The sequence below is a fragment of the Saccopteryx leptura genome, chromosome 1, assembly GCF_036850995.1.
Source record: "Saccopteryx leptura isolate mSacLep1 chromosome 1, mSacLep1_pri_phased_curated, whole genome shotgun sequence".
Classification (NCBI taxonomy): domain Eukaryota; kingdom Metazoa; phylum Chordata; class Mammalia; order Chiroptera; family Emballonuridae; genus Saccopteryx; species Saccopteryx leptura.
This window is the reverse complement of record NC_089503.1, coordinates 246,538,351-246,564,700: the sequence shown is the minus strand read 5'-3', so window position 1 is coordinate 246,564,700 and position 26,350 is coordinate 246,538,351. Positions and strand designations below refer to the sequence as shown.

At 52.7% G+C, this 26,350-nt stretch overlaps 1 protein-coding gene across 11 annotated transcripts in view; it reads left to right on the top strand.

Moving 5' to 3' along the window:
• The window catches only part of PIP5K1C (phosphatidylinositol-4-phosphate 5-kinase type 1 gamma), a 67,536-nt gene that overhangs the window by 20,550 nt on the left and 20,636 nt on the right, over positions 1 to 26,350 (top strand). For all 11 annotated transcript variants that reach the window (XR_010746261.1, XR_010746262.1, XM_066343688.1 and 8 more), the window contains exons 2-9: positions 14,561 to 14,592; positions 17,156 to 17,248; positions 19,494 to 19,624; positions 20,378 to 20,495; positions 21,069 to 21,221; positions 22,575 to 22,874; positions 24,005 to 24,210; positions 26,064 to 26,147. Coding sequence is in view for 9 of the 11 variants with exons in the window: in XM_066343688.1 (XP_066199785.1) it covers positions 14,561 to 14,592; positions 17,156 to 17,248; positions 19,494 to 19,624; positions 20,378 to 20,495; positions 21,069 to 21,221; positions 22,575 to 22,874; positions 24,005 to 24,210; positions 26,064 to 26,147 (1,117 nt within the window). In the remaining 2 variants the exon portion in view is untranslated. The remainder of the gene's footprint in view (positions 1 to 14,560; positions 14,593 to 17,155; positions 17,249 to 19,493; positions 19,625 to 20,377; positions 20,496 to 21,068; positions 21,222 to 22,574; positions 22,875 to 24,004; positions 24,211 to 26,063; positions 26,148 to 26,350) is intronic.

The window sequence follows — 26,350 nt, the reverse complement described above, 5'->3', positions numbered from 1 at the left end:
CTCTAGGGAATGTGTGTGAGAAAAGTGGGTGAGCTCCATTTTTCCTCTGAGACCTCTGATGGTGCTCTCCTGCAACTTCTTTCATGCAGCCCTCCAGGTTTCTTGCTCATTGGATACTCTCTGAGGTCTGCTCCATGCCCAGTCCCGGGCCTGGTGCAAGGTCACTGAGGGGGACAGGAAGAGCAGGCTTTCCCTGCAGAGATCTCAGGGGAGCCAGGAGATCACTGAAGGTAGGATGGCTGTGTGGAGTATCATAGGGAGAGGCCCAGCTGGCCAGGAGAGTGTTACACCCTAGCTCCAAGGATAGCATGGTATCCAAACAGAGGGAAATAGGAAGGGGTGCCGACAGCAGAAGGGTCCAGGGCCTTAGGGGTGCAAAGGAACCTGAACAGTGGGGGACCTGAGGGAAGACCCCCAAGGGGGTATCAAGCTGGAGGGGTGGGTTTGGGCCAGCCTGGGCTGGGGCTATGGGGAGAGGCAGGTAGGAGTACTTTGGGGCAGTGAGAGGCAGGTGGTGACTGCTGGGAGTGCCAGGGCTGGGCTGGGTGGTGAGCCCAAGGCCCTGGTGTGAATAGACACAGGCTCCCCTCATCCCCAGTGTCCAAATCCATGTAAGAATACCAGTCCCCCCAGCTGTGATGGTGTGAGTGACACTGGGCAGAGTGTCCACTGGTGACAAAAGCTCTGCAGAAGGTCAGCCAGTCTCAGAGATACTGGGCACACACGACTGGGCACATCTGTACCCAGATAGAGCAAAAATTGGTCAACAAACAAGTGAGCCAGCACTGTTCTGTGCTACGCCAGCACTAGGTCCTTGAGGGACAGGTGACCAGGTGGCTGCAGAATGCTTGGCCAGATGCCTAGAGCAGGTTGGGGAGCAGCAGCTCCACCTGGGGGTCAGGGTGAGCTTCTGAAGGGAGTGGCTGGTTGCTTGTGAAGATAGGACAGCTTAGGCTGCAGGATCCCCAGTATGTGTGCGGTGGGGGACTCTGGGCCCCCTGCAGCTCCTCAGCTTTGAACTTGCCCAGCCCGCTAAGCCTTAGTCTCCCCAGGCATGAAATGGATCCCAGGATGCTTACCTACTGGGGTTTTCAGGAGGGTTGGAGAAATGGCTAGCTGATAGGGCACCAGCCTATAAGGGAAATATGTATGTAGCTTTTTTTTTCTTTTTTTTTTTTTTTTAACAGAGACAGAGAGAGAGTCAGAGAGAGGGATAGACAGGGACAGACAGACAGGAATGGAGAGATGAGAAGCATCAATCATTAGTTTTTCGTTGTGCGTTGCAACACCTTAGTTGTTCATTGATTGCTTTCTCATATGTGCCTTGACCGCGGGCCTTCAGCAGACCGAGTAACCCCTTGCTGGAGCCAGCAACCTTGGGCTCAACCTGGTGAGCTTTTGCTCAAACCAGATGAGCCCTCACTCAAGCTGGTGACCTCGGAGTCTCAAACCTGGGTCTTTCGCATCCCAGTCCAACGCTCTATCCACTGCGCCACTGCCCAGTCAGGCTGTGTTGTAGCTTTTTTTTTTTCTTTTTGTATTTTTCTGAAGCTGGAAATGGGGAGAGACAGTCAGACAGACTCCCGCATGTGCCCAACCGGGATCCACCCGGCACGCCCACCAGGGGCGACGCTCTGCCCACCAGGGGGCGATGCTCTGCCCCTCCAGGGCGTCGCTCTGCCGCGACCAGAGCCACTCCAGCGCCTGGGGCAGAGGCCAAGGAGTCATCCCCAGCGCCCGGGCCATCTTTGCTCCAATAGAGCCTTGGCTGCAGGAGGGGAAGAGAGAGACAGAGAGGAAGGAGGGGGAGGGGGTGGAGAAGCAAATGGGCGCTTCTCCTATGTGCCCTGGCCGGGAATTGAACCCGGGTCCCTCGCACGCCAGGCCGACGCTCTACCGCTGAGCCAACCGGCCAGAGCCTGTTGTAGCTTTTTATTACAGGAAACTTCAAACAAAAGATCAAACTAGACAGGATAGTACAATTAAATGTATTTTTATCATGAAACATTGTAGAGAATAATATAACAAACACCCACGTGCTTCCTGTCTGCCTACATTTTTACATTGGTGCATTTACTTCAGGGGCCTCCTCAGCACTGCTAATGTCCTGCCAGGTCATTCTCTGGCTCGTGTGGGGCTGTCCTGGGCACTGCAGGGTACTGAGCAGCATCCCCGGCCCCCACTCGATACCAGGAACACTCCCAGTCCTGACAGCCACAGATGTCCCCACACTTTGTCCAGTGTGTCCTGGGAGTAGAATTACTCCAGTTGAGAACCACCTACAGATGACTTCCTTCCACCCTGGCCTCCACCAGGTCTCCTCTGGTCCCTCACAGAAGATGTTTGCCAACCCCTGATAAAAGGATAAACAAAAAATATTTGTCTAATTTAGCCTGACCAGGTGGTGGAGCATCAGCCTGGGATGCTGAGGACCCAGGTTCAAAACCCTGAGTTGCCAGCTTGAGCCTGGGCTCACCAGCTTGAGCACAGGGTTGCCATCTTGAGCGTGGGATCACAGACATGATCCCATGGTCACTGGCTTGAAGCCCAAGATCACTGGCTTGAACCCAAGGTTGCTGGCTTGAGCAAGGGGGTCACTGGCTCAGCTGGAGCCCTCAGTCAAGGCATGTATAAGAAAGCAATCAATTGAACAACTATAGTGACGAAATGAGTTGATTTTTCTCATCTCTCTTTCTTCCTGTCTGTCCCTCTCTGTCTTGCTCTAAAGAAAAAAAAAAAGATCTGTCTAACCTATATAGTAATATAGTGGTGTCTTATATTATTCTGTATTTTTTAGGTGTTTAAAATGTTTTGTTATTAAACATTATATTTAGACAAAAGAGCTAATTCCCCTCCATATATTTTATCCCCAATAGAAGGTCCAGCACCCAGGAAAAACTGAGTTTGGAATAAATGAATGAATGAATGAATGAACATGTGGTCAGAAAAGTTCTAATCTCTAAGACCCGAGTGACAGAAGAGAAGTGCTAGCTAGCTGTGTGGAGATGTAGCTAGAGGTCACAGCAGGTGCAAAGGTCCTGCAGTGGGAATGTGATGAGCCTATGTGTGTGAACTCTGTGGCAGAGACTGGCACACTGGTGCTCCAGTAGTGCTCTCTGCTACACATGTGATCACTCACATTCCTTGGTCAGAATCTACCCAAAAAATGTGTTTCTCCAAAGCTTAAAAGCACCTGGCATCACAGTTCACAGTTTACCATTAACTTGAAGGAAGATTTTTTTTTTGTATTTTTCTGAAGTTGGAAACGGGGAGGCAGACAGACTCCCGCATGCGCCTAACTGGGATCCACCTGGCATGCCCACCAGGGGGCGATGCTCTGCCCATCTGGGGTGTTGCTCCACTGCAACCAGAGCCATTCTAGCGCCTGAGGCAGAGGCCATGGAGCCATCCTCAGCGCCTGGGCCAACTTTGCTCCAGTGGAGCCTTGGCTGCGGGAGGGGAAGAGAGAGACAGAGAGGAAGGAGAGGGGGAGGGGTGGAGAAGCAGATGGGCGCTTCTCCTGGCCGGGAATTGAACCCGGGACTCCCGCACGCCAGGCTGACGCTCTACCACTGAGCCAACTGGCCAGGGCCTGAAGGAAGAAGATTTTTTAAAAAAATTATTTTTATTCTTTTTTTTCAGAGAGAGGGATAGATAGGGACAGACAGACAGGAATGGAGAGAGATGAGAAGCATCAATCATTAGTTTCTCGTTGCGATACTATTGATTGCTTTCTCATATGTGCCCTGACCACGGGCCTTCAGCAGACCGAGAAACCCCTTGCTCAAGCGAACGACCTTGGGTCCAAGCTGGTGAGCTCTGCCCAAACCAGATGAGCCCATGCTCAAGCTGGCAACCTTGGGGTCTCGAACCTGGGTCCTCCGCATCCCAGTCCGACACTCCATCCATTGTGCCACCACCCGGTCAGGCTGAAGGAAGAAGATTTTAAGAAAATTTTCACCTGACCAGGCAGTGGCTCAGTGGAGCATTGGCCTGGGATGCTGAGGACCCAGGTTTGAACCCTGAGGTTGTCAGATTGAGTGTGGGCTCATCCGGCTTGAGTGTGGAGTCTCTGGCTTGAGCGTGGGATCCTAGACATGACCCCATGGTTCCTGGCTTGAGCCCAAAGGTCACTGGCTTGGCTATAGCCCCCCCAACCCCCATCAAGGCACATATGAGAAAGCAATCAACGAACAACTAAGGTGCCATAATGAAGAATTGATGCATCTCATTTCTCTCCCTTCCTGTCTGTCCATCCCCCCACAGCAAAAAACACAAAAAAAACAACTGCACTGAAAAGTTGGGGAAAAAATTGAACAATGGAAACTCACTACTTACCACTTGGAACCTACAGTTGACATTTTGCTGTGCTTACCTCACCCATCCCTCCCTCTCCTCCTCCCTCTGCCCCTCCCCTCCTACTTCCTCTCCTGTTCCCTCTCCTCCCCCCTCTCCCCCACCCCTCTCCCACCACTCCTCCTCTGGTCACCCCCCCTCCCCATCTCTATCCCTCCCTCTTTCCAGCTAATATTTTGGATGCACTTCAGAATTGCAGACCTCAACACACTCCACTTCAGTGTGTATCATTAACTAGAGTTTGATATATTTTAACATGTTTTTGCAATGTTAGCTACTCTGATCAGCTATTAACTCTAGAATTCTTAGCCTTTCCCAACCTGATACGGGTGATGAAAGTCTGAAATACTGCAAAATTATTTATTTCTGCCACAGCACATGGTTGACCCCCAGATTCACACCTATTTTATGTCACAGCAGGTGTCAACGTGATGAGGAAGGAATAGAAGTTGGGCTTTAGCATCAGTGTCTTAATGAGAGAGGGCATCTACATTTCATAGATAAAAATTAACCCTAGATGCCTGACCTGTGGTGGCTCAGTGGGTAAAGCGTCGACCTGGAAATGCTGAGGTCGCCAGTTTGAAACCCTGGGCTTGCCTGGTCAAGGCACATATGGGAGTTGATGCTTCCAGCTCCTCCCCCCTATCTCTCTCTCTCTCTCTCTCTCTCTCTCTCTGTCTCTCTCTCTCTCCCTGTCTCTCTCCTCTCTAAAATGAATAAATAAAATAAAAAAATAAAAAATTGTAAAAAAAAAAAAATTAACCCTAGCTTGGAACCAGGAAACAGCAGCCTATACAGAGTAGGGATAGGTACAAAGGGCAGAAACCCTGCTCTCCCCCTTTTCTCACTGCACCATGACCTTAGGTAAGTTGCCTACCGCCTTGCTGTGTCCTATTTTGTTCTAATGGTTAGTCAGTTGGTTCTCTTGGGTTTTCTAAAAGCTCTCGGCCACTCCCTTGTCCTGTGGTTGATATGAATTTGTTTGCCATGAGTTTTTGCTTTGTACTTTTTTTAAATGCTTTGTGCTATACCTCTTCATCTCGACACCCATCCTATGATTCCACTGTCAATCACTGATCTTTTTTTCTTTTTAATTATTTATTTATTTATTTATATTTTACAGAGACAATGGGTCAGAGAGAGGGATAGACAGGGACAGACAGGAACGGAAAGAGATGAGAAGCATCAATCATTAGTTTTTCATTGCGCGTTGCAACACCTTAGTTGTTCACTGATTGCTTTCTCATATGTGCCTTGACTGCGGGCCTTCAGCAAACCGAGTAACCCCTTGCTGGAGCCAGTGACCTTGGGTTCAAGCTGGTGGGCTTTTGCTCAAACCAGATGAGCCCACGCTCAAGCTGGCGACCTCGGGGTCTCGAACCTGGGTCCTCTGCATCCCATTCTGATGCTCTATCCACTGTGCCACCGCCTGGTCAGGCGTACTTATTTTTAAGTAAAGGCAGTTTTGGGTTTTTTTTGCATTTTACATACTGATTTTTCCAGAGGGTGGAGTGGAGCGAGAATTATCATCTCATAGTTGCTTCACTTTAGTTGTTCATTGATTGCTTGTCTTATGTGCCTTGACCAGGCAAGCTTGGGCTTCAAACTGGCAACCTCAGCGTTCTAGGTTAATGTTCTGTCCACTGCACTACTACAGGGCAGGGTAAAGTCAGTTCTTTTTTCCTGTAGCCCTCATTTTTTATTTTTATGGGAGGCAGAGACAGACTCTTGCATGCACTGGGATCCACCTGGCAAGACCACTAGGAGGTGAAGCTCTGCCCATCTGGGGTGTGGCTCTGTTGCTCAGCAAGCTAGCTCTTCTTAGTGCCTGAGTCAGAGACCATGGAGCCATCCTCAGGGCTCAGGGCCAACTCTTTCCAAACAAGCAATGACTGCAGGAGGAGGAGGAGGAAAGAGAGAGAGATGCGAGAGAGGGAGGGGTGGAGAAGCAGAAGGGTGCTTCTCCTGTGTGCCCTGACCAGGAATTGAACCCAGGACATCCACACACTGGGCTGATGCTCTACCACTGAGCCAACCAGCCAGGGCCCACTTTTTTTCCTTTTCCCTGTTTCTTAATAGGTTTTTGAACATAAAGTCAATGTTGAGTTTTGTTGATTGCTTTTCTGGGTTCTGAAATGTAATCATCTGATCTTTTACCTTTGGATAACTTTCTAAATTTCTCCAAACCCATTTTTCTGCCTGTAAAATACGATAGTGAAGGGAGATCATGAAGTCAGGTGGTGTCCGGCTCAGGCCTGAGCACCTCAGCTCTGCTCCCTGCTGTGCCCATGCAGTGCTGCTGTGCTGCTGCTGCCTCCCCCCCTTCTGTCTGCTCTCCTGGAGCTCTGCTGCTGGGCCCAAAGGCTAGCCAAGCCATTCCAGCTAATCATGGAGGTGGGCCTGTGGCTGGCCCCCTGTGCCAGTTCCTGCTTTGCAGGTTTGCAGGCTCCATTGCAGGTGGTGGTGGTTGTGGGCTGTGGCTTCACCCTGGAGCATGGACCCTGCACAGATCCAACAAACCCCACTTCCCCCTGCCACTCCTTTCCAGTGTGACATTCCCTCTCTGCTCTCAGAGAACTTTGCTGGTGTCTGTCGGCAAATGGTAAAGCAGACCTGGTCCACATATTATGGGGGAGACACAACACACACAAGTACCACATGGGCTCGGTGCCAGGAGGACTGAGAAAGCCAGGAAGGTGGGAGAGGGACCATGGAGGTACTATTTGGGGTGAGGTGGTTGGGAGATAGCCTTTCTGAGGGGATGGTGGGCGCCTGGGCAGCCACCTAATGTGGAAATCACAAATTTACATTCCTTACTCTTTTTTTTTTTTTTTGTATTTTTCTGAAGCTGGAAATGGGGAGAGACAGTCAGACAGACTCCCGCATGCGCCCGACCGGGATCCACCCGGCACACCCACCAGGGGCGATGCTCTGCCCACCAGGGGGCGATGCTCTGCCCCTCCGGGGCATCGCTCTGTCGCGACCAGAGCCACTCTAGCGCCTGGGGCAGAGGTCAAGGAGCCATCCCCAGCGCCCGGGCCATCTTTGCTCCAATGGAGCCTTGGCTGCGGGAGGGGAAGAGAGAGACAGAGAGGAAGGAGGGGGGGGGGGTGGAGAAGCAAATGGGCGCTTCTCCTATGTGCCCTGGCCGGGAATCGAACCCAGGTCCCCCGCACGCCAGGCCGACACTCTACCGCTGAGCCAACTGGCCAGGGCCACATTCCTTACTCTTTTAATGTTCATCTGTGCAACAGCGTATTCTAAGCACCTGTAGAAATGTTTATTCTATCCTTAGTTGAAAAAAATTGCAAGTGAGGATGCCAATCAAGAAGCAATATAGAAATATTCTAAATAGCAGTTTTATTGTTTTTTGTCAGGTATTATTTAATATTTTTCATTAATATTTTTTTTTTCTTTTTTTTCTTTCATTTTTCTGAAGCTGGAAACAGGGAGAGACAGTCAGACAGACTCCCGCATGCGCCCGACCGGGATCCACCCGGCACGCCCACCAGGGGCGGACGCTCTGCCCACCAGGGGGCGATGCTCTGCCCATCCTGGGCGTCGCCATGTTGCGACCAGAGCCACTCTAGCGCCTGAGGCAGAGGCCACAGAGCCATCCCCAGCGCCCGGGCCATCTTTGCTCCAATGGAGCCTTGGCTGCGGGAGGGGAAGAGAGAGACAGAGAGGAAAGCGCGGCAGAGGGGTGGAGAAGCAAATGGGCGCTTCTCCTGTGTGCCCTGGCCGGGAATCGAACCCGGGTCCTCCGCACGCTAGGCCGACGCTCTACCGCTGAGCCAACCGGCCAGGGCTTTCATTAATATTTTAAAACTTTCTTATAACAGTCTAGTTTTGTGCATCTTTTTTTTTTTTTTAGATTTTATTCATTTTTATCAGAGGGAGAGGAGAGAGATTGAGAGAGAGAGATAGAAAGGGGAGAGAAGGGGAGAGGAGCAGGAAGGATCAACTCCCATATGTGCCTTGACCAGGCAAGCCGTGGTTTCGAACTGGCGAAACCATGGTTTCACACACTGTGCCACCCAGGTTAGGCTTGTATATCTCTTTTATTGTTCTTATTTTAAGTATTAAATGCATGAAATAGTAAACTACCTTTTGGTATATTGTTTTTTTAAACTTAAAACGGTCATTAGGGCAGAGAACCAATTGTCAAATTATTTGAATCCCACCATTGGTCAGGCCCCCATTCCCCAGGAGGCTCGGCTCTGCCCTGTCCCAGTGCACCCTGCCTGGTGCCCAGTAGACACTCACTGCGATGGACAGGCTGCTGCCTTTGAGGGTGGGGACGGGGCACTAACTGCCACCCATTGCTCATTTTTGCCTCACTGGGAGTTTGATAAGGCGGAGCCCCAGTTCCATCAGCTCAGCTTGTGTTTTCTGTTTCTTCATTAAATTTTAATTTCTTTTTCTTTTTTCTTTTTTTGTCTATACCTCCTTTCCTTCCCCATTCTTTTTTTTGGTCTGATTGCTGAGTCCACAGTGGCCTTCCTTTCAGGCTGGGGCCAGTTTAGTCATTTATTCATTTATGCATTCATTCACTCATTCATCCACAGTTTCTTGAATGTCTCCTGTGGGCCAGGTTTTCTAGGATTATAGCAGGCTAGGGATACAAAGTTCATGCAAAAGCCCCAAAGCAGGACCACGCCTGGTGTGTTGGAGGAACAGGGAGAAGGCCCATGTGGCTGGAGCAGAGTGAGGGAGAAGGAGAAAGGGAGGAGATAAGGGCAGGGAGGGAAGGGGGCAAGTTGGGGAGAGGTTTGTGGGACAGGGGAAGACTTGTGCCTTTACACTGGAAGCCCTGGAGGGCTGCTGGCAGAGCTGAGGGACCTGACTCAGGTGCTCACAGGCGACCTCTGGTGGCTGCTGGAGGACAGATTGGGGAGGATCAAGGGCTGAGAATTTGCTCATCCAGGTGGGCCATGATAGGGGTTGAGACGCAGGGGTAGTCAACCTTTTTATACTTACCGCCCACTTTTTTTTTTTTTTTGGTGGCAGAGACAGAGAGAGTCAGAGATAGGGACAGACAGACAGGAAGGGAGAGAGATGAGAAACATCAGTTCTTCATTGCGGTTCCTTAGTTGTTCATTGATTGATTTCTCATATGTGCCTTGACTGGGGGGGGGCTACAGTAGACCGAGTGACCCCTTGCTCGAGCCAGTGACCTTGGACCCAAGCTGATGAGCCTGCGCTCAAGCTGGCAAGCTCGGGGTCTTGAACCTGGGTCCTCCGCATCCCAGTCTGACGCTTTGTCCACTGCGCCACTGCCTGGTCAGGCTACTGCCCACTTTTGTATCTCTGTTAGTAGTAAAATTTTCTAACCGCCCACTGGTTCCACAGTAATGGTGATTTATAAAGTAGGGAAATAACTTTACTTTATAAAATTTATAAAGCAGAGTTACAGCAAGTTAAAGCATATAATAATAATTATTTACCAAATACTTTATGTCGGATTTTCACTAAGTTTGGCAGAATAAATCTTTATAAAACAACTTACTATAGTTAAATCTATCTTTTAATTTATATTTTGGTTGCTCTGCTACCGCCCACCATGAAAGCTGGAATGCCCACTAGTGGGCAGTAGAGACCAAGTTGACTACCACTGGTTGAGAGGATTGGGAAGCAGTGGCACTTTCAAGACAGACTAAAGGTAGAGCCTAGTGCTGAAGGACATACGTTAAGGGCCCCTCCCTGGAAGCCCACAGTACTTTGGGAGTGTTCTCTGCCTTGGTTTCCACATCTAACGTAGAGAAGCAGCTCCTGCTGAGGCTTGTATATGTACAGAGGGGAGAGGCCCACAGCTGCCCCTCCATCTGTCAGAAGTCAGCAAGCATTCCCAGGTTTCTGCTAATGGCAGGACCAGACCTCCAGAAAGCACTGTGCCCCCAGTGGTGGGTCTTGGCCTGGAGAGAGGGCCACATAGGGCCTGCTCTCCCAGCTCTAGGGTCAGGCTCTTCCCCTCCTCCAGGCTAGTTTTAGACGTTAGTTTCTTTTACCCAGGCTAAATCAGTTGGTTAGAGTGTTGTCTGATTTGATTCCTGGTCAGGGCACATAGAAGGATCAACCAGTGACTACATTAATAAGTGGGACAAGTCGATCTTTTTCTTTTGCTCTCTTCTTTCCTTTCTTTCTAAAATCAATTTTTTCAAAATTAGTTTTTCAAAAAAATGGGGTGTTTCATTTAAAAGATAATTGGTCCCTAGCCTGCCCAGCTGGTGGGAGTGCCCATCACCCCCTGCTGCTGCATGACATCATGCAACAGGCTCATCTCTGAGCCACTGCCCCACTTCTAAAGACATGTGGAGGCCTGCCTGACCAGGCGGTGGCGCAGTGGATAGAGCATCAGACTGGGATGCAGAGGACCCAGGTTCGAGACCCCAAGGTCGCCAGCTTGAGTGCGGGCTCATCTGGTTTGAGCAAAGCTCACCGGCTCGGACTCAAGGTCCCTGGCTCAAGCAAGGGGTTACTTGGTCTGCTGAAGGCCCACGGTCAAGGCACATATGAGAAAGCAATCAATGAACAACTAAGGCGTCGCAAAGAAAAACTGATGATTGATGCTTCTTATCTCTCTCCGTTCCTGTCTGTCTGTCCCTGTCTATCCCTCTCTTTGACTCTCTCTCTGTCCCTGTAAAAAAAAAAAAAAAAAAAAAAAGACATGTGGAGGCCTAAAGGACAGGGTCACCACCCTCACAGGCACCACACTGTGGTGGGACAGGTGATGAGGTTAAGAAAAAGAATTTCAGAGAGCAGGTGGGGACACACAGACAGCAAAACTGGGGAATTTAGCCTGAGTGACAGGATAGGGAAGTTACTAGGGTGGACATTCTGAAGGGAGGCTAGGCGGAGACTGAAGGCCAATGGTCCGGCCTTGGGGAGATCTGGGAGAGGGTGTTTTGGGCAGAGGGAATGGTATGTGCCAAGGCCCTGAGGTGTGTGTGTGTGTGCCATTCCCTGTACTTCTCTTCACAGACCCACAAGAATTCAAATACCTTGGGGGGGGGGGGAGCAGCAGGAGGACAGGAGATGTGGTTTGGGGAAGAGGCCAGGACCTTGGTGTTGGACCTGCTCTAGCAAAAGCCCTGGAACGAAGGGCCTGGAGCTGCAGAAGACTCAGCTGGCCACCACTGGGTAGGCTGTAGTCCCAGGAGCCCCTACATGAGGTCTAGAATGTTCCGCCCTGGTCTACTACTGACTTCCTGCCTTCTCTCCTCTTCCTTCCCCACACCCCAAACACAAAACATTAATTGTTCTGCTGTTGGGCAGCCAATGAAAATATTATGTCAGCTTTTCAGCACCTTCCGGCCCCTGCTTGCCACCAGCCAGGCCTCAGAATATGCCAACTAGGTTGTCCCTGTGGCCACGAAGCTCAGGCAGGGAGCCTCAAACATCTGCCAGTGGGCACCCAGGGCCCAGCATGACCCTACATGGCTGGTGTATCCTAGTCTAGCTGCCCCTGCGGGGGCACAGAGTGGTGACTCAGTCTACTGGCTTAGTTCTCTGAGCAGGGGTCTCCTTTGGTGGGCCCCACAGTCATGACCTTAGCCTCAGCCCATTGCTCCTCACCCAGCCTCAGTTTCCCCATCTGGACCATCTCCTGGGGGTCTCAGCACATGCACAGGTAGACATTCAAAGTGATGGCTGGGGTGGTTATGGCTGAAAGAGGACGCGAGTCCACTCCTCTGCTGGCCTGGCTGCACCTGTGGCTCTGTGGCATCTTGGGTTTGTTTTATATATTTTTTAAATTGAGATAATTCATATACCATAAAATTCATATTTTATTTTAAAGCACACAGTTCAGCATTTTTTGTATCTTCCCAATGTGCAACTTTCACTAATTATAACAGAGCAGGTCCCTTGTCTGCCTGGTGAGATTGACCCACCCCTGACCTATCACCTATGTCTGCCTCTCTAGGGGCACTCCCTCTGGGTGGCCTGGCCCCCACTCTTGGGGATCCAAACACATCTGCCTTCTTTTTTTTTTTTTTTTTTTTTTTTTTTTACAGAGACAGAGAGTGAGTCAGAGAGAGGGATAGACAGGGACAGACAGACAGACAGGAACGGAGAGAAGCATCAATCGTTAGTTTTTCACTGCGCGTTGCAACATCTTAGTTGTTCATTGATTGCTTTCTCATATGTGCCTTGACCGCGGGCCTTCAGCAGACCTAGTAACCCCTTGCTGGAGCCAGCGACCTTGGGTTCAAGCTGGTGAGCTTTTGCTTAAACCAGATGAGCCCGCATTCAAGCTTGCGACCTTGGGTTCTCGAACCTGGGTCCTCTGTATCCCAGTCTGATGCTCTTATCCACTGTGCCACCGCCTGGTCAGGCCACATCTGCCTTCTTATGACAACCACAGTCCTGTCCCTGGCCAAGGCTCCCCCAAGCTTCAGATTCGGGGTCCAGCTGTCCCTGGACACCTCCACATGGAGGGCTCATAGGGGTCTCACACTCAACCCAGCCATAATGTGCCTGCCCATCCCCCACCTCAGCTGGCAGCTCCTTCCTCTGTTAATTGCTCCAGTCAAGATCCTTAGTCATTTCTGACTCCTTGCTGTTCTTCACTCCACCTCCAGTGAGCACAGCCTGTCTGTCCTAACTTTAGATTTTTCCAGAATCCTCCTACTTCTCCACCCCACCCCAGCTCCCACCTTGGTCTACCCCATCACCACCCACCCATCTAGCTAGACCAGGCAGTCCTCTTGCCCTGCCTGATCTTTGGCTTCTTCCACACCCCCATCCCCTCCCTCAGTCTGTCATTCCTGAAGCAGCCACCAGAGGGCACCTATGAACACCTAGGTCAGGGCCAAGTTGCCCCTCTGCCCGCAGTCCCCCAGGACTCTCATCTCCCTCAGGGTTAAAGCCCAAGACCTCCCTCGCTAATCCACACCCAAGTCATTCTCCTGGCACCCGACTGTGCAGGCCCTTCAAGGCAGGGGCCAAGTCTGTCCTGGTCATCACTTGCGGCCCCCCAGGTTGATACCCAGTGAATCCGTTTCCTGTTGCAGCTGAAACAAATCAATACAAACTTGGTTTAAAACCACACACATTTATTCTCTGATAGTTCTGGGGTCAGGAGTCTGGGTAAATCTAGGTACATGCAGGCTAGTTCCTCCCTGAGGCTCCAGGGCAAACCATTTCTAGCCTTTTGTAGCTTCTAGAGGTGCTGCGTTCTTGCTTGTGGCCCCTTCCTCCGTAGTCACAGCCGGCAGTGCAGCCTCTTCTGTCTCTGACTCTGACCTTCCTGTCTGTTATAAAAATCCTTGATGACACTGGACCCCCCCCCCCCCCCCAGGGAATCAATCCAGGGTCATCCTCATCCCAGGGGCCTTAACTCAGTTCCATCTGCAAAGCCCATTCTGGGGTCAGGACATGGACGTCTTTTTGAGGGAGGGGGTATGTCTGCTGACCACCCTCACTGAACAGAATTCTCAGTAGAAGCCACTTTCCTGCTGAGGACACTGGGGTTCAGAGAGGTCAGCGGTGAGCCTAAGGCCTCCCTGCTGGGAGCCAGGGTTGAGGCAGTGGTCCTGAAGGAGGAAAATCGGCTGCCTTCTCCCTGTGAGTTCCCTCGTGCCAGGGAAGCTCTCCTGGGAGCTGTGAAGGAAGCCAGGTCCTTGGCTCGTTTTCCAGAGCTGGCTCCCCAGAGAGGGCCAGTGGAGCTGGCACCATCGCTCCAGCCTGGCTCCCCGCCACTGCCTGCTGACCACAGCTCTCCAGGACCCCGGCCCTTCCCCACAGCTCCATCCCAGTCTCAACCTTGAGGTCCCCTGACTTCTTCGTGACCCTAGTGTCTCCTGGCTAAGCCCTGCTCCTGCCAGCAGAGGAAGACAGCACTTTATGAATTCAAATTCACTCAGTTCTTTCCACCAAGGAAATGTCTTCGGGGTAAATGGTTGCTCAGAGTTGGAGGTAGTCTCTCTGCTGCTCCTGCCTGGGGATGCTCAGCATCCAGTCCTCCTGCTGTCTCAGCATGTCCTGTCTCCATGCTCCCACTTTTCACAAGGGGTTCTTGTGACCCTCCCTAGGGACAGAGGATACCTAGTGGTTGTAAGTGCCTGTGTGTGAGGGAGGGAACATGGTGACAGTGGCCCGAATTCCCTTAGAGTCCCTGGCATGGGCAGGCACAGGTGGGTGGGATAGGCCCTGTAGTTTGGGTTTCCTGCTCCCAGTCTGAAGTCTCCCTTCTCTTTCTCAGGTTTGGCCCAGAAAAAGACGGCCCTGACTGAGGTGAGTGTCCTGAGGGCCCTCCTCTGACCTGCCTCCTCGGAAGACAGATGAGGAAGCCCAGCTCTGCTTAGGTTCTGCTCTGTGGCCTCGGGCAACCCACTGTGCCTCTCTGTGCCCCAAATAATGGCAAACGTGAGATGGGTGAAAATCCCATCCCCCTGCCAGCATCTAGAGTTTCAGGGAGGGGTACAGGGGCAGGAGGGATGAGCCCAGGGCCAATGAAGAAGAGGGCATAGGCCAGAAAAGGGAGGCTGGAGAGGTGGGAGGGAAGTAGGACAAGCTGGTTACTGAGGAGGAGGGGTCTTGCCAGGAGGGTGGTGCCTGACCAATGCCTGACTAGCAGCACCTTTAACGTGGTGTCCCTAGGCAACCCATATAGGAGCACGGGGTCCCTTCCATTCTTCACGTCGGCAAGCCCACTGTCTTCACCATCTTCCAGCCACGTTCCTAGAGAGCTTTCCCAGGTGATGGCCACTCGTGTGTAAATGCTGCCACGCAGCCCCATGGGCCCCTGCTGCCTGTCCTCAGCTAGGGTGGTGCAGGTGGGGTCACTCCTGTAGGCAGCCTGTGAGGGGTGTGTCTGAGCCCCGTTTTACAGAGGGAGCAGCCCAGGTGTGGCTTACCTACACCTGAGGCTGTTCCTTATGGGTATCCTGTGTCCCCTTGAAACTAGGTCTCCTATCCCAGGAAGCTACCTACCATGTGGGTACTTCTAAGGAGGGCTTTATCCACCTGTTGGGTCTCTGCAGGGCTCTCAGGCTGCAGGGCAGTGGGAGGGAGGTGGGCAGGTCCAGGTGCTGCAAGGGCAGTGGGGAGCCAGTGAGGGCAGTGCTGCAGGGGCGGCAGAGGTTCCTGAGGAGCCCCTGCCCCCTGGTGGCCAACGTGCTGAACACAAGGGAGCTGAGCTGAGTGAGGAGTGACAGCAGGTCAAGAGCATTTGAAGGCCGCCTGGAACCAATGTGTGGACTGCAGGTCAGGCTGGTGGCCTGAAGGGCTGTATGGGATTTTTGAATGGTAGCAGGTACAAAATGGGTACTTTTTTTTTTTTTTTTTTTTTTGTATTTTTCTGAAGTTGGAAATGGGGAGGCAGTCAGACAGACTCCCACATGAGCCTGACTGGGATCCACCCAGCATGCCCACCAGGGGGCAATGCTCTGTCCCTCTGGGGCGTTGCTCTGCTGCAACCAGAGCCATTCTAGAGCCTAAGGCAGAGGCCATGGAGCCATCCTCAGCGCCTGGGCCAACTTTGCTCCAGTGGAGCCTTGGCTGCGGGAGGGGAAGAGAGAGACAGAGAGGAAGGAGAGGGGGAGGGGTGGAGAAGCAGATGGGCGCTTCTCCTGTGTGCCCTGGCCGGGAATCGAACCCGGGACTCCTGCAAGCCAGGCCGACGCTCTACCACTGAGCCAACCAGCCAGGGCCCAAAATGGGTACTTTTTTTTTTTTTTTTTTTACTTTTTTTTTTCTTCTTTTGTATTTTTCTGAAGCTGGAAACGGGGAGAGACAGTCAGACAGACTCCCACATGCGCCCGACCGGGATCCACGCGGCACGCCCACCAGGGGGCGACGCTCTGCCCACCAGGGGGCGATGCTCTGCCCCTCCGGAACATCGCTCTGCCGCGACCAGAGCCACTCTAGCGCCCAGGGCAGAGGCCAAGGAGCCATCCCCAGCACCCGGGCCATCCTTGCTCCAATGGAGCCCTGGCTGCGGGAGGGGAAGAGAGAGACAGAGAGGAAGGAGCGGGGCAGTGGAGAAGCAAATGGGCGCTTCTCCTATGTGCCCTGGCCGGGAATCAAACCCGGGTCCCCCTCATGCCAGGTTGATGCTCCACCGCTGAGCCAACCGGCCAGGGCCCAAAATGGGTACTTTTTAAGTGTCAGTGATGGGTGGAGCCACCAGAGTGTCATTCAGTTCCTGTCTGTTGGCTGGTCTAGGCTCCCATGGCCCCTTCCATCCTCCTCCTCTTGTGACATCACACATGAGGGCAGTGGCTTCCACACAAGTCTGTTGGGATGGCTCATGTCACACCTGCCATAGCTGTCCCCTAGAGCTTGTAGGAACCAGGTCTGCTTTCAGGCCAGTGGGACCTGGGATGGGATGCTATTCATAATCATTTTGGCCCAGAGAGCTACTCTGCCCCCAGACGACACTGGGTGAGTCTGGGCACATCTGTGCTTGTCACACTTGCACCTAGTATTGAGTAGGTGGGGGCTAGCAATGTTGCTCAGTCCCCCACAGTACCCAGGACAGCCCTACAGAGAACAACTTGTCTCTAGTGTCAGCAGTTCCAAGGGAAGACCCTAAAATTAGTGCCAAGTGGTCAGGGCTGCTAGGTTTCAGCTTTCTCAGGGATCTGGGGGGCCCTTCCGGGTGTGAGCTATTGCCGACTGGGTATGCAGCGTGCCCACACAGCTTTCTGCCTCCACCCATATGCTCCACATGGCCCAGCCCTGTGCTCCAGCTGGGCACGGTGACTAAGCCCCTCTCTTACCAGGATTTCTAGAGTGTTGTGGCCTCAGTGGCTCCTCCTTGCTGACTTTATGCTTCCTGTTTTCTCTTCCCTAGGTCCCATTGATGACTGGACAGCCAGGCCCTGGTCATGGGAGGAAGCTGGGCCATCGGGGCGTGGATGCGTCCGGTGAAACCACTTACAAAAAGGTTCCTCCTCTGCCCTTAGTCAGTGGGGGTGGAGTAAAGGGGGGATCTCAGCAGTTCTGGGGACCCATCTGCCCCCCACATGCACACACAGTGTCTGTCCACTGAAAGACATGGGCCATTGGTCATGCTTCTGGTATGAGCCCTTCTGTGCAGGAGGACCCTCAGTCATGCCAAGGTCCCTGCTTTATGTTGTCGTCTCGAGCAGCCTAGTGATGTGCTCAGAGGTGGCACAAGCTACACGGCTTGCCTGGCTCCAGGAGTCACCGGTGGCCCTGGGTGGGCCTCAGCTCTCAGCCCTGCTGGCTCACTTAGAGACAGAGGAAATCACAGTTCCCCTCTTCTCCGCCGGGAAACAGGCTGAGACGAGGCAGCGTGGGATGCACCGAGCCAGGGGAGTGTGCAGGGAGCTTGGCCACCACCGCTGCTGGTCCTGCTTTTCTCAGTTATACTTCCTGGTACTGCTGAGAGAGGATCACACTGTGCGATTTCCCTCTCTTGAAATGTACAATTAGATGGTTTCTAGAGTATTCAGAGTTGTGCAGTCATCACCACAGTCAATTCTAGAATATTTTCACCTCTCCAAAACACACTCCATCTCTATTAGCAGGCACTCTCTCCACCCCATCCCCCAGCCCCTGACAAACATGAACCTACTTCCTGTCTCTGTGGATGTGCCTGCTTTGGACATCAAACATAAATGGAGTCACACACTGTGTGGCCTTTTGTGTCTGGCTTCTCACTGAGCATCATGTTTTCAAGGTTCATCCAAGTTGTAGTGAGTGTCAGTGCTGCACTCCTTTTCATGGCTCAGTAATATTCCAGTGTGTGGGTGAACACATTGTGGTTATCCATTCACCTATCTGTGAACACTTGGGTTGTTTCCACTTTGGGGCTATTATGAATTATGCTGCTGTCAAAATTTGTGTATAAGTTTTTGACCTGCTTTTATCTCTTTGGGGCATATACCTAGCAGTGGAATTGCTGGGGCACATGGAAACTCTATGTATAACCATTTGAGGAACTGCCAAACTGTTTCCCACAGTGCTAGCCCATTTTCCATTCCTACCAGTTGTGCAAAGGGATTCCAGTTTCTCCCGGTCCTCACCAGCACTTGTCTTTCTGATTATAGCTATCCTTGTATGTATGAAGTGGTATCTCACTGTGGTTTTGATTTGTATTTTTCTGATAGCTAACGGTGTTCAGCACCTTCTCCAGTGCTTGTTGGCCATTTGTGTATCTCCTCTGGAGAAACGTGTTCAGTTGAAGCAGCTTGAAGAGCTAAGTGTGGAGGACAGGACAGGCCCTCTTAGTGAGGGGGTTTAGGAGAAGAGGTGCAGGAAGCCGAGACCCTTGCACAGGAAGGTGGGCTCCTCAGGGCAGAAGCTAACTCCTGCCTACCGTCCTGCTTCTTACACCTGCAACAGAGTTGCTGAGGCCTAGAATTAGAGACAGGGTTGAGATGTCCTTCCTCAGTGGTGCACATGCTGTTTAGAGTGCACAGTGACAGCGTAAACCACAGTGATGAGCAAAGTACAAACCAATGCTTCTCAGGCATGGGCAGCCTTTGGACATGAATTAATGCGCTATCATCTCCATTCCCGGCTCCTGGTAGGGAAACAGGCACAGAGACGCACTGTCATTCTCTGGCCGTGACAGTGTGAATCACTTAGAAAGTGGGTAGAGCCTCGGCTGGATAGCTCAGTTGGTTGGAGCATCGTCCTGAAGTGCAGAGGTCGCCAGGTCAATCCCTGGTCAGGGCACATACAGGAACAGATCTATGTTCCTGCCTCTCTCTTTCTCTCTCCCTTCCCCTCATCCCTCCCCATTCCTCTCTCACTAAAATCAATGTAAAAATTTATAATAAAAAAAAAAAAAAGAAAGAAAGAAAAGAAAGAAAGTGGGCAGAAAGAACCTAGGTCTATGGAAATGAAGTTTAGGGATTTGTAAATTGGGCTTCCCTCCACACACAGAAAAAAACACTGATGATGGATAGACTTCTGCTGCAACGGCAATTTTGAGATGTTGGAATGTTCTAGAACCTTGATTAAAAAATGTGTGTTGGGGTCACACAAGGCAGTGTTGGAGTCTTGGCCTAGCCACTTCTTTGCTGTGTGGTTGTGTAGGCTTTGACCGTCCTGAATCCTGCAAATCTGTGATAAGGGCTAGTAGATCCCCGGGGGCCCCAGGGTGAGGTATGGGGTGGTGGCCCAGGGGTAGGTCTTGATGTGGCTGCAATTCCCCACAGACCACGTCTTCCACCCTGAAAGGAGCCATCCAGCTGGGCATCGGCTACACTGTGGGCAACCTGAGCTCCAAGCCAGAGCGCGACGTGCTTATGCAGGACTTCTACGTTGTGGAGAGCATCTTCTTCCCCAGGTAGGCCCGGCTCCTGTGCCTCCAGAGCTCACCAGACGGACATATTGTTGTCATACAAAACAGCCTCCTGGTCTCTGAGCTCCCTGCTCTGCTGCAAATAGCACAGGCCTTTACTGATGTCTACTTGACTTTGAGGTATGACTCAGTATCCATTAGGATATTAGTTTGCTGATGAATCAGAGAGAACCAGTGTAGTAGTGTTATTTTTAAATAGCGGAAAAAAGATAGAAGTTTGTTTTTCTCTCTTTCTCATACACAGTAAAACTGACAGGCAACCCAGAGCTGCTCAGGTGGGGCCTGGGTTCCTTCTGGCTGCTCTGCCATCCTCAATGCAGCTTTTCTACTCAGTTTCAGGTGGCTGCCCAAGCTCCTGCCCTCCTTTCTACATACCAACAGTGAGAAAGGGAAGGGGAGCACATTCTCCTTTCCTTTAGAACACAACCACAAAATGACACACATCATTTATGTTCCACTCTCAGCTCACTGGCCAAGTATAGGCATTTGACCACACCTGGCTGCCAAAGAGTCTGACCAGTGGTCTTATTCCAGGTGGCCATGTGCTCAGCAACACTGGACTTTGTTGCTAATGAAGGAATGGAGTGGATACTGGGAGACAGCCTGTGACTGGCCACAGCCCTTGGTCCCACTGGGGGGCTCAAGTTGCCTTTCATATTGGCCACTTAGGGAAGGCTGTGGAGCTCAGCACCGAGAGACACCATCCCTCACAGGCCTTCCTCCCTCCTTCTTGCACAGTGAAGGCAGCAACCTCACCCCCGCCCACCACTTCCAGGACTTCAGGTTCAAGACCTATGCACCTGTTGCCTTTCGCTACTTCCGGGAGCTCTTTGGGATCCGGCCAGACGATTACTTGGTAAGTGTTAGTCAGTTACTGCTTTGTAACAAGTTAGCACAGACTCAGTGGCTTAAAACACCACTTCACTGTAACCTCACAGTTCTGTGGATCAAGAATTGGGTGCAGCCCTGGCCAGATAGCTCAGATAGTTAGAGTATTGTCCCAAAGCACAGAGGTTGCCAGTTCAGTCCCCATCAGTGCACATACGGGAGCAGATTGATGTTCCTCTCTTTCTCTCTCTCTCTCTCTCTCTCTCTCCCCCCCCTCCCTCTCTCGCTAAAATAATAAATAAATAAACAAATAAATAAATAGAACTGGATAAAGCTTAGCTGGGTTCTTGGCTCAGAGTTTTAATCAAGGGGTGGGCAGCAGCTGAGGTCTCATGTGAAACTAGACTGGGAAAGGGTCCAGTCAGTGCCAAGCCCATGTTGTCCCTGGCAGGACTCAGTTCCTTGTTGGCTATAGGTTGGGGCCGCCTTTCCTTCTACTTGGGAGGGAGGGAGGGAGCCTGCCAGCAAAGCAGATGTTTCTGTCTCCTGTGAGCTCATCACAGATGGGACCCCCTCTTTCCACTCACCACCCCCCTTCCAGTACTCTCTGTGCAATGAGCCGCTGATCGAACTGTCCAACCCTGGCGCCAGCGGCTCCCTCTTCTACGTCACCAGTGACGACGAGTTCATCATCAAGACAGTGATGCACAAGGAGGCCGAGTTCCTGCAGAAGCTGCTGCCTGGCTACTACATGGTAGGGGCATGGGTTCCCAGAAGGGTTCAGGGGTGGGGGACAGTGCTCTTGGCCTCCCGTCAGCCCGTGTCTGCCTCCCCCAACTTCATGCCCCTCTTCCTCGTGGCACAGGCAGCGATTCCACTGTCCCCCGCTCCTTTTCACAGACATGCAGGAGCAAAGGCCCCAAGGCCCTGGCAGACAGGTCCCCAAGATTCCCAGGACACCACTACCCTTAGGAAGCCATGGGAAAGAAACCTTCGTGGGTCTCTGGGCCTCACCCTTAGAGTCCCCTCAGGGGTCCCCTCGCACTTGTGAACAGGAATTGCCGTTCAGGCCCCGGATCCCCATCCTCCACCCCGCTGACATCCCTGAGTTGTGATCTAGAAATTGTGGCTCATGGGCCGAGTGTCTCAGCATTTGGTGACTCAGAGGCACAGGGAGGAGAGGGGCTGGGCAACCAGCTGGCACCTCACAAAGGACCAGCTGCTCAGGCACCCCCATTCTCATGTGACTCAGAACCCAAAAGGGCATGTCAGGACCCTGGGCAGGGCGTGGGGACAGGCCCTCTGGGTGCCCTGCCTAGGTTTTTCTCATTTCCCCTTAGGGCATCTGTCCTCTGCTGTGTGTGATCTTGGTGGGACCCTGGCTCCCCTAGACCGGGGATCAGCAAAATTTCTGTAAATAGCCAGACAGCTTTGTGAACCAGCAGCCTGTCTGCGGCTCAGCTCCTCCACTGCAGCAGGAATACCGCCATCAACAGTGCCTGAGCAGGCGGGCAGGCCAAGTGCCAATAAAACTTTATTTATGGACACTGAAATGTGAATTCTATAAAATTTTCACATGTCACAAAATGCTGTTTTTCTGTTTCTGGTTTGTTTGTTTTAACTCTTTACCAACATAAACTCATTCTTAGTATGAGAACAAGAAACTAGATGGAGTTGGCCCTGAGGGTTTGCCAACCCCCCCGCCCCCCGCCCTGAACATGCCTGGAGACTGTGTTCCCCATGTTCTCCTAGGGTGGGCTGGGAAGAGGTATACCAGGCCTGGCCAGGTGAGAAGAAGCATAACCCTAGATACCTTGGAAGTGTTCAATGGGGTTCTTTATCAAAAGGCCATGTCTCTGGGCCTGGCTCTGTAAACAGACCCTCCTGGAGCCTCCATTTGAGTGCAGAGACTAAGAATTAAATTAGCTGATATGACCCATGTAAAGTTGAGGTGCTGGGCAGAGAGGTGGTCAGGGGGCTTCTTGAGGCCATGTCCCCTGGCTTGAGATCTGAGTGGCTATGTGTAAGGCCAAGGAGTGAGGAAATGGCTCCTGGGTAGAGTGTGGTGCCCAGGTTGCTGCCCTCTGACCCTCTCCCCTCTTCCCAGAACCTCAACCAGAACCCACGGACGCTGCTGCCCAAGTTCTATGGGCTGTACTGCGTGCAGTCAGGGGGCAAGAACATCCGCGTGGTGGTCATGAACAACATCCTGCCACGCATGGTCAAGATGCACCTCAAGTTCGACCTCAAGGGCTCCACATACAAGCGGCGGGCAAGCAAGAAGGAACGGGAGAAGAGCATCCCCACGTACAAGGACCTGGACTTCATCCAAGACATTCCCGAGGGGCTTCTGCTCGATGCTGACACCTTCTCTGCACTGGTCAAGACGCTGCAGCGGGACTGCCTGGTGAGCCTGTGGACACAATCCTGCCGTCCCAATCCCGCTGCAGGGGCGGAGCTCAGGGCCACAGCCACTCTGTTGCCCACAAGTGGAGGTGGTTAAGGGTGAGAATGCTGGGGATGCCCCTGTGTGGCGCTAAGCATGTCACTCCCTTCTCTGAGCCTCAGTTTTCCTGTCTGTGAACCTGGGACACTGGTGAAAAATAGTGCAGCATGAGCCCGAGATACACAGCCTGGTACCAGGCTCCCTCCTGCTCCCCTTGCCCCTGCATCCTGAAATGGGCTGTGTTTCTACCACAGAAGCCAAACCTGCAGGAAGCAGCTCGACATTCTCTTGGCCCTTAACTCGAAAGGCACCTCAGATCCATCCCTGCCCCACCACACAGCACGCAGTGGCTCCATGCTGCTCTTTCATGGTTAGGTGCTTTTTAGGGGTAGAGAAGACTCCACTGAGCTCTACAGTCTCAGTCTGCCCCCACAGCCTGGGAGATCAGGCCACTCACCTCCCTGGAGATGAAGAAACAGGCCTGGCAAGGGGCGTCCCTGCCTGAGGCCCCCAGCTGGTCATGGGTTAGGGTGGGTCATCTGGTCCTCTATTTTGTATCCTCGGCCACTGATCCCACTAACCCCAGCTCACAGACCCCTTGGAAAACGTGATACAGTGTCCCCAGGAAACCACTTTTAAGTCTCAGGCCCTTTTGGCTCTGGTAGCTCGTCCCCCTGAGTCTGGTGGCTGTGTGTGGACTCCACCATGGTGCCTGGAGCAGGTGTCGCAGCCACAGCACCCAGGCTCCTCCTGATGCCAGGGAGGGGGGAGCGCAGAGGCAGTTGTTCTGTCTTGAGGGAGGAAACTTTCTGTCCTGGCCCGAGAGGCGGCCTGGCCAACGGTTACACACCACACCCTAGGCCACCTCGAAGGACCAGTCCCAGTTCCAGCTCTGCCCCCATCTACCAGCTGCACAGCCTGGTCTTCCGCCCCTCGATCTTCTCATCTGTGAAATAGGGGTAGCGACAGGGTCTCCCTTCATGGCTGTGGGGACTGAGTAGACATAGATATAGAGCACAGCTTGGGATCACCGCCAGGTTTGGGGACAGGGCATGTGTCCTCCTAATCCTGTCTCTACACACACCTGGCAGGTGCTGGAGAGCTTCAAGATCATGGACTACAGCCTGCTCCTGGGTGTGCACAACATCGACCAGCAGGAGCGGGAGCGGCAGGCCGAGGGTGCCCAGAGCACTGCAGACGAGAAGCGGCCGCTGGGCCAGAAGGCACTCTACTCCACAGCCATGGAGTCCATCCAGGGTGGGGCCGCGTGTGGGGAGGCCATCGAGACGGATGACACGTAAGTGGTAGGGCTGGTGGGGCTTCTGGTTCTTTTCCTCTGCCCATGCCTTCCCAGGCATGAACATGGGCAGGGGAAGTTGGCACGGAAGGCGAGTGATGTCAGAGCAAACAAGGCCAGAAGCCTGTCTGTGGCCAGTTTCTGGTTTGTACACAGGGACAGCAGGGTCTTCCCACCAGGCCTCGGTAAGTTCAAATATGACACACAGCTACGGCCTGGGTGTTTTGACCTCAGTGTTTCAGATGAATCAGTCAGTGGATTAAGGCCATTGGCCACCACATGGGAAACACAGTAGTCTCCTCCCTCCTGTATGAAGCACAGCTAGACAGGCGTTGATAGGTAGCACAGGAGATGGAGATCACTGGGCATGAGGGAGCCCCTTTATAGCAAGATACCTAACCCAGAACCACCAGGGGGCTGGATCGAGAGCATTACTTCCACAGAGATAAAAGGCAGCCATGCCAAGTGACAAGGTCGCAGAGAAGAGCTTGTCTCCTGAGTGCGCCCACTCAGCCTCGGCCTCCCAGCCTGAGCTTGCCTTGGGGGTTTGGGGTTTGATCAAGGAGAGACTCATGGCATGTATCCCTCTCTTGGCACTGGGGCCTTCTCGTTCTCTGTGAGGGCCATCCTGGGCACTGTGGGATGCTGAGCAGCATCCCTGCCCCTACTCACTTGATGCTAAGAGCACCCCGAGTTGTGACAATCACAGATGCCCCCAGACGTGTCCCATTAACTCCTAAGGGCAGTCATCTTGGCTGAGAACTGCTGCTATAGATGGGTCAAGATTGCCCCTCATCACCGTACACTGACCATGCCGGGAACAGCTAAACTTTACTTATGTTACTCTAGTCTGTCTTTATGGGGCCTTGGAGGAGGAGAGTGGCATCCCCCCCATCTTCACCTGGGGAAAGAGAGGCTCAGAGGTGGGCAAGAGGCAGCTGTCCTGTGTGCACAGCCAGCTGGAGGTGGGGTCATGGCTTGCCCACAGGCTAGACACTGCACTAGGCCATCAGTTGCAAAAGGCAGAGGAGGAACCAGGCACAGGGCTACAACTGGAGCTAGGTGGGAGAGAGTGGCAGGTGCAAAGGCCCTGTGCAGCTGGCCCTGACCTCAAACCATCCTGGCATGTTTGTAGGATCTGCACAGGGCCTGGCAGGGGATGGCAGGGCACACAGGTGAGCTCAGTGGTGCATGGAGTGCAGTGAGCAGAGCCTGGGGTTGGTGGGTTTGGGGTCATGGTGGCTTTGGGACAACTGCTACATTGCATAACCTCATTAACCAGCTGGACTGGGCATGTGCAGGCCTGGGGCTGTGTGAGGCAATTAACTCCTCAGGCTGCACTCCAGAGTCCTGGCGGCCCTGCCTGGGAGTATGTATGTGCATATGTATGTGTGTGTGTATGCATAACTGTGTGTATATGCGCATGTGTGTAAGTTGCATGAGTGTATGCAAGTGTGCCGTGTGTGTGTGTGCCTGCATGTATGTGCATGTGTATTTGTGTGTGCACCTGGGCCTCATAGCTATGACCCCTCGGCAGCCCTGAGTCTCCAGCTTTGAATTTGTGAGCTGGCTGGAAGAGTTGCTCCATCCATGCCAAGATGGGGATCCCCAATGCTGGGATCCCCTCTGAAGGTCCAGCCACACTGCCACCTACAAAGGGCATATGGATTCTTGAGCCACAGGATCCTTCAGTCCTGTCTGTTCCTCTCCCCCTCCATCCGTGTTTTCCCTACAGTCCCGGACCAGATCAGGGCCTTAGCCCCCTCTCACTGGACCCCAGCAAGCTTGGTCAGTCCCCAGTCCCCATGCCTGGCTGTGTAGGTAATGGTGCTCTGGGTTCCTTTCTTCTCCAGAATGGGTGGGATTCCCGCTGTGAACGGCCGAGGGGAACGTTTGCTGCTGCACATTGGGATCATTGACATTCTGCAGTCCTACAGGTGGGTGCCCAGACCCCTCAGGTACTCTTACTCAGGGAAGCTGGGCACTGTCTGCTATAAAGGTTCTCTTAGGCCCTGGGTGGTGGCTCAGTGGATAGAGCATCAGTCTGGTGTGTGGGCATCCTGGGTTTGATTCCTGGTCAGGGCACAAAGGATAAGTGACCATCTCTTCTCTCCCTCTCCCTTTCCCCCTTCTCACTCTT